Here is a 7,425-nt window from a genome sequence, read left to right as displayed (position 1 = left end):
GGGCCGCGGCCCCGTCACCTGTGGGGGCCTGACCCGAGGGTGCGGATCAGGCCCGTCCCCTCGGGGGCGGCCGCCGGGGGGCAAGAGGGTGCATCCGCCCGCGCCCGGTGCCAGGGGCTCGCCGCGTGCCGCGCCGGAGCTGCTCGCCAGGCATGGGGGTGTCCACCGGGCCCCCGTTCGGCCGCCGTTTGGTCCAGCATCCAGGGATCGCCCTGCTTTCAAAAGCTTGTGAGAAACAAGGAGAGGAAGTGAGAGAGAGGCGTTAGCCCGCCCAAGCGGCCATGTCCCCGCGGAGGGGACCCCGCCAAGCCAACGAGCCGCAGCGAGCCAAAAGTCACCACCGGCGGAGCAGCTGCTGCCGCCCCCGCGCTGGACGGGCTCCCGGCACAGAGCTCGGGCCGCCCAAACCTTCCCCACACACCCAGCGTGGCCACCAGCATCCCCATGGCACTGGCCCATGCGGCACCGCCGAGACCGGGGAAGAAGACTGAGACCCCATGCCTTGGCTCAGGGATGAGGATGGGGACAAGTGGCCCAGAGGGACGGGGACGGGGCTGCCCGGTGTCCCTCTCACTGCGGGAGGGCAGGGCTCAGTGGGTGCCAGGGGACACAGTGGTGCCACGGGAGCCCCCGGGATGGCATGGCAGAGGGGACGGGTGCGATGGAGGGGACCGGTGGGTGGCCGTGCCCCAGGTGCTCACCGTTATACTCAGAGTCTGGCGCCGCGCGCTGAATTCTCTGGCTTCTTCATAGGTTTTTCCAGTGCAACGACTCAATCTCCACTCTCTTCCCAAACTCCTGCGGCGGGAGGGAACGGGAGGGTGTGGGACGGGCACTGCCAGGGCAGGGAGAGCCCATGGGGTAGCCCTCAGTGCCGGTTGCACTCACCTTGTGCTGTTCTCTCACCAGAACGAAGTGAACTTCTTGCCAAAAGCCGACACCGCTGCGGGGAAGCAGGAGAGACATCAGCACGGCACAGCCACCCCCGGCCCTCCCACCTCCCTAGACCCCAAAACTGTTGTTTTTGCCCCCAACTGCGGTAGCGCCACATCCCATCGGCCAACCCCGTGGTGCCCGATCCCAGCTGGGTGGGGAAGAGCCACCACTGCCCCCTCCCCAGGAGCAGCCCTCACCTTCAGTCAGTTTGCCTGCTTGTTCCGCTGCTCCCCCCGGCAGGATTTTGGAGAAAACGCTCTCTCCTTCCGCCCCCGGTTGCCCCGTTGCGGGGCCGGTGGGACCACGCGGCCCGGCCGCCCTCGGACCGGCCTTGCTGTCTGCTGGGGGATGAACGAAGGTCACTGTTAGCAGGGGACGGATCCCACCGGGCAGGGGGGGGCTTGGCCGAGCCCCCGGGGTGCCAGGCAGCCGGCACGGGGGACGATGGATGACACCCACTGACCTGCTGCTCCCAGGGGCTGTGCCGTGGGCGCCCGCCCCGGCTGCTGTGGCACTTTTGCTGCAGGTTTGGGTGCGTCCGTCTGCTCCGCTTTCGGCTGGAAGGGGCAGAAGACCTCTCAGGGCTTGCTCTCCCAGCAGAGCATCTCATCCAGGGGGTTGGCCCGGGCTGAGAGGCAACACCAAAACCCCCAAACGCTGTGTGAAAGTGGCCCTGGAGCCCCAAAAGTGGCAGGGAGGGAGGGAGCCGGGGCACAGGGATGTCCCCTCCACGGTCCCCTTGAGGGGATGGCTGCTCCTGCAGCACCCAGAGGTGGCCATGGTGGGCTTGTGGGTGGGATACACCTTTCCCCATGGTCCCCATCCCAAACCCTCCCCCCGCTAGCCCCCAGTTCAGCCAGTCCTGGGCAGAGCCGTGGGGCAGAGAGGTGGCTGAGCCTGTACTTACCGTCGGCGCTGCGTGCCCACCCGGCTGTGCATGGAGTGTGGCTGGCACCTTCCCGGCCGCCTGGGCTGGCCCTGGCTGCTGCTGCTGCGGTGGCCGGGACGATGGGGGTCCCTGTGTCCTACCCCTGGGCTCGGGCTGCGCCGAGGCAGCCGGTTGGGCAGCCTGCCGCCCCGCTGCCTGCTGCCGCGCCGCCTGCTGCCCTGCCTGCTGCTGCCTGCCCGCCGGCTGCTGCGGGTGTGCCAGGGGCTCCGGTTTGGGCGCTGGGGTGGCCGGCCCGTGTGGCTGGGGGGTCTTCTGCGCCTTGGGGGTCTCGGCACCATGGTGGTGAGCAGCGGGGCGGGATGACGGGGGGTACTCGGAAGAGCTGGGGCCGTAGGATGAAGGCCCGCGGGATTCAGGCTGCTGCGCCTTCTTGGAGGTGGCTGGTGGCCCGTGGCCACGGGGCTCATGGCGGCTGGGCTCCCGCGGGTGCTGCTTGGTGGAGCGGCGCGGGGGCTCGTCGCTGGCGTGCCGGGAGGTGCCAGTGTGGCGCCCGTACTCCCCGTGGTGCCGGTGCTCGCGGTGCTGGGGGTAGTCATCGTGCTGCCACGGGTCCTCGTCGGGGGGCTCGTCGTAGTCGTGGTAGGTGTGCTTAACCGGGGGTCTCTTCTGCGAGGAAGAGTGGCCACCGTAGTGCCTGACCCTCTCCGCCCGCGCCTCCCTGGGCTTATCAAACCAGTCTGTCTCCTCCTGACCCAAATGATAGGCTTCGGAAACCAAAAACAAACCACAGTCAATCTCTCGCTCGAGGCCGGCCGGGCAGAAGCCATGCAATGAGGCGGGAGAGGCAAGCAGGGGGGGACAGCCCGCGTCGGTGGGGACGGGACACACGGCGCGGCACCGCGCGGGAACCGGCTAACACCGAACACCCAGGGCAAGGGGGGGGAGGAAGGCACGTGTCAAGCAAACTGAGGCGGTGAGAGTGTCTCTGCGTACGAGCGGACGGACGGGCATGCCCCGGGGAAGTGCCATGCTCTGGGGTGGTCACCACGGGGAGCCGTTACCTTCGCTGTCCGAGACAACGCAATGGGCATCGTCCATGCCGTAGCCCTCCTCGTGCTTGTACGAGTGACTCCTTGGCACATCTTTGATGTGCTCTTGCACATCAGGCAACGAGTGGCTGGAGCAGAACTGGGAGCAGGGGTCACCCGCCGACTGGGGGCCGGGCCCCCCCGTGGCACGCGACCCCCCCACCGACTTCCCCAGGGGGCTGACGGGGCTCTCCTCCTCCGAGGGCTGCGCACGCACGGGTGCTCGCCCGCGGCTCTCCCTCATGCTGAGGGACGAGGGCTTGGAGCCACCTTTCTGGGAGCGCTCCATGCCCTCCCGCTCGTAGGACTTGCTCCGGCCACCCGACTCCCGGACAGAGGACTTTTCCACCCCGTAGCCGGAGGAGCGGGTTCTGCTGCCGCCGGAGTAGATCCTGTCCTCCTCGTCCACCAGATCCCGGCTTGAGACACCGTAGTACTTCTGCTGCTCGTAGACGTTCTTCTTCAGGCCATAGGTGATCTCCTCCTGCAGCTTCTTGGCCCTGGAGGCCACGTTGCTGCCGCCGACTGAGGTTGTCACCGCGTAGGAGGCTAGGTCTGACTCCACGTCTTTGGCTTCTTCGATGGGGGAGAACTTGGAGATCTTCTGCTCCATGCCCTGCTTCCTGTGCTTGCTGCGCTTCGAGGAGACGACGGCGGGTGCCAGGTTCTTGGATGAATGCTTGGGCAGTGCCACACCAGAGCTGTGCTTGTCGGCCCGCGAGGAGTGCCGGTACTCGCTGTCCCCATAGTAGTAGGACGAGGTGGCAGAGCTCCCCAACACCCTGCCATTGCTCTCCATGCCCCGGTGGTAGCTGTTCTTCCCTCGATGGTCGGGGCCATGGTGGTCATAGACATCCTCTTCGGATTCCTCCTCAGCTTTGGCGTAGCAGCAGGGCCGGCTGGAGCCCTCCGTGTCCCCCAGCTCGCTCTTCTCTCTGCCATGGCGGCTGTCGGCGCCCGTGCCTGCCGGCTCCACTTTCTGCCCCTCTACCGCCGGGCTCTCCTTGGTGAGCTCGCTGATGTCCTCGATCATCACGTAGTTACGGGGGATGTTCTGCTCCAGGCTGGTGTAGAGGGACTCGGAAGAGAAGCTGGCTGAGGGGCCCTGCGCCGCACCGGCTCTCTCGGCCGGCCGGGCTTCGGGTGCCTTGTACTGCTCGTAGCCACCACTCGCCGTCGTGGTGCTGTAGGTGACATCGGGGATGGCGGAGGAGCTGGTGGCTGCACCAATGACCTCGTAGTTGGTGGGGATCTTCTGCTCCAGGTCAGCCAGCGAGGTCTGCCGTGGCTTCTGGTGCCCACCGGCCACCTCCGCCACGCTTTGGAAGAGGACAGGCTGCGTCACTGGCACAGCGGCCGCCCCAGCGAAGGCGCTGGGGGCTTGGTAGGGGTTTTGGGGACGGAAGCCCGGCTGGCCTGGGGCACCCAGCTCTGGGTACGCAGGGCCGGGGGCCGGGAAGGTGCCAGGCGAGGCGAAGGTGGGCAACGGGGCTGCCGGCAAGCCATCCTGCGAGGTGCTGGCCGTGGGGTACTGGGGGTGCTGCAGGCGCGCCGGTGGGAAGGCGGCGGGGGCCTGGGGGGCAGGGTACGGGTAGGCGCCGTAGGAGGCAGCGGCGGCGAAGTCAGGGTACTGCCCGGTGGGCGCAGGGCGCAGGCCGGCACTGTCGTAGGCAGCGAGGCGCAGGCTGTGCAGCTCGCTGTCGGACAGGTAGTCGCGGCGGTCCCCGGGGCAGCGCAGGTAGGGGTGGTCTCGCCCCCCACCCCGCTCCTTCAGTAGCGACTCCTTGCGCTGGGTGATGCCCAGCTCCAGGTACTTCAGCTTGGCGTCGATCTCCTTCTCCTCCTCGTCCAGCTCCGCCTGCTTCTTCCGCAGCTTGGTGGCCTCATGCTCCACCAGCTTCAGGTCGCGGTCCAGCTCCTTCAGCAGGCTGGCCTTGGTGACCGGCGCAGTGGCCTTGGTGGCCAGGCTGCTCAGGTAGAGCTGGGAGGTGGCCGGACTGGCCAGGGGGACGTGGGGCTCCTCGGGCGGTGGGCTGGGCAGCGTCCGCTTCACCTTGCGTGCCAGGGGGCTCGACTGCAGCCCCCCCACCTGCAAAGCCAAGGGATGCCTGGTCAGAGGTGCGGGATGGTGTCCCCCCATGCCCCCCTGCCCCAAGCATCACGGATCTCCTCCCGTGCCCCGGGGCTGCGGTGAGGTGGCCCCCCTGCGCACGTGTCCCCCCCACGCACCGAGGAAGTGGCGTTTATGTAAAAGCGCAATAAATAGGATGGAAGTAACAGGCAGGCGCTTTCCGTGAGTAATTACCGGGGGTGGCAGCCGGCCAAGTGCCAGGGCCGGCCGCGTGCCTGCCGCCGACTGCCCCAAAAAACTGCTTTCTGTCCCCGAGCGCTTGGCAGCCGGGCTTGGGGGAATGGCCAGGGGCTGCTGTAGCCCCCCAGGAATTGCCCCGAGGCTCTTGGCAGCCCAAGGCAACCTCGGTGCGTGGGGGCAAAGGAGGGAATGAGAGCTGCCGCCACCCAAAATGGAGCCATGCATATCAGGAGGGGGACCCGGCTGGGGCAGGGGACAGGGGACAGCCCCAATGCTGCCACCCAGCAGCACGTCTCGCCCCTTAGTGGGCTCATGCAGCTGGTGGAGCTCCAGGGCCTCCCTCCAGCTGCCAGCTTCGGTGCATGTGTCCGTGCCCGCCGGCTGCCATCAGCTGCCCCAGGAAGCCAGCCTTTTAAAATATTAATTGTCGCCGCGCTCATGAAAGCGAAACGTCCTGAGGTGCCTCCTGGGGCTGTTCCCTGAGGGAAAGGTCTTTCCCTGCACTGACCTACCTGGGTGCTGGGGAGCAGTGGGTGCTGGTAGAGGGAGAACCTGTCCTTGCCCACCTCCTCGGCGGTGGGGCTGATGGGCTTGGGGTCGGAGAGGGAGCGCTGCATGGTCTTGATGGGACGCGGCAGCGTCTGCTGGCGCTGGGCCGACTCGGCGGTGAAGTGCTTCTGCGGGGGGACGTGCGCCTTGTTCAACCGCTCGCTGGTGGCAAAGGAGGACTCCAGGAGGCGGTGGGGAGAGAGGGGGGAGACGGGCGAGTAGAGGACCTGGGGAGAGCGGGGGGGCTGGCGGGTCACCAGCTGGGAGAGGGACTCGGCCGGCAGGTGGGACTGGTAGCCAATCTCCAGGGGATCCGGCTTCTTCTTCTCGAACTTGCCCAGGGTCTGCTGCCGGACGGTGTGGGGATCCAGGGGGCCCGTGCTCACCATCTGGATGTTGGTGGAGTAGGGTGGGATGGTGGTGGGCACCGTCAGCTGCGGGACCACGACGCCGGGCTGGGGGGCCGGCTCCGGCTCCGTCTGGCAGGCGAGGCTTTCCCCCCGCTGCGTCTTCTCCGGGGCCGAGATGTACTTGACGATCTCCACCCGGGGGTCGTGGGTGGTGATGTGGATGGAAGGGGAGACGCGGAGGAGTTGGTCGGGCTCCGTCTGCACCGAGCAGTCGCTGATGGTCTGGATGCCCACGCTGGCCGTGCCACGGGCTGTCCCCTCCGCCTTGCCCTCGGCGCCGGCCTCGGTGTGCCGGGAGGGCCGGGAGCGCCGGCGGCGCACAGGCTGCTCCCACTCCCCGCTGTCCTCCTCGTCCGTCTGCACGCTGCAATCGGCGCTGCGCCGCGTCCGCCGCCGCCGCGACAGCAGGTACCGCTCCTCCCCGTCCTCCTCGTCCGTCTGTACGCTGCTGTCCGCCGTCTTCCTCGCCGCGAAGGCCTCCCGTGCTCCCTCCTTCTCGTAGGCGTCCCGCAGCCGTGGCATGGAGTTCCTCTTCTTGATGCCCCGTCCAGGCTCCCAGGACTCCTCGGCTTGCAGCGACATGTCTGAGGCCGAGCTGCTGAGCGGCCGCTGCGGCGTGGGGTAGCGGGGGCCAGCAGGACCCTCCGGTTGGGCCTGCCCTGGTGGCGGCCATGCCTGCCCGTTGTGTGGCGGGCCCCGCGGCACCTCGACGGGCCCCTCGGGCGGGCGGGCGGCGGGCTCGGGGAAGGTGGTCTTCTGCCTCTTCTGCTCCTCCAGCTGCTGCTGCAGCTGGTGCTGGAGCTGGTGGATGTGCTCGAGCTGGAGGCGCTGCTGGGCGAGCTGCTCCCGCTGCAGGGCCAGCTGTGCATGCCGCTCCTCCTGCTGCTGCTGCAGCACCTGCTGCTTGATGCACTGCAGCTCCTGCAGCTCCCGCTGCACCAGCAGCTGCTCCTTCTCCCGGTGCCGCTGCAGCTCCGCGCGCTCCCGCTCCAGCTCCTCCTGCAGCCGCAGCTGCCGCAGCTTCTCCAGCTCCACACGCTCCCGCTCCAGCTGCAGCACGTGCTCCTGCTGCTTGCGCTGCCGCTCCTCCTCCCGCTCCCGCTCCTCCCGCTGAGACCCGTCCGGCGGCGGCTTGGGCGCTGCGGCCGCTTGCCCGGTCTCCTTGCCGGCCGCCGGTGCCGCCGGACCCTCAGCACGGGGAGCGGCCACCGCCGGCTCCGCTCTCGGCAAGCCACCGGCGGG

At 68.4% G+C, this 7,425-nt stretch overlaps 1 protein-coding gene across 4 annotated transcripts in view; it reads right to left on the bottom strand.

Moving 5' to 3' along the window:
* BSN (bassoon presynaptic cytomatrix protein) overlaps positions 1 to 7,425 on the bottom strand; it is an 89,900-nt gene that overhangs the window by 13,963 nt on the left and 68,512 nt on the right. For 2 of the 4 annotated variants that reach the window (XM_014953513.1, XM_014953516.1), the window contains exons 5-7: positions 5,737 to 7,370; positions 2,887 to 5,002; positions 2,299 to 2,589 (exon numbers count right to left, since the gene is read on the bottom strand). In XM_014953513.1, coding sequence (XP_014808999.1) covers positions 2,299 to 2,589; positions 2,887 to 5,002; positions 5,737 to 7,370 — 4,041 coding nt within the window. Of the gene's footprint in view, positions 1 to 6; positions 226 to 701; positions 799 to 888; positions 944 to 1,133; positions 1,278 to 1,399; positions 1,494 to 1,843; positions 2,590 to 2,886; positions 5,003 to 5,736; positions 7,371 to 7,425 lie in introns of those variants that run through there. The other 2 variants (XM_014953514.1, XM_014953517.1) reach the window with 2 other exon arrangements.

Source organism: Calidris pugnax, unplaced genomic scaffold (assembly GCF_001431845.1).
Source record: "Calidris pugnax isolate Ruff unplaced genomic scaffold, ASM143184v1 scaffold247, whole genome shotgun sequence".
Taxonomy (NCBI): Eukaryota; Metazoa; Chordata; class Aves; order Charadriiformes; family Scolopacidae; genus Calidris; species Calidris pugnax.
The sequence above is the reverse complement of the archived record's forward strand: the minus strand, read 5'-3'. Positions and strand labels throughout refer to the sequence as shown.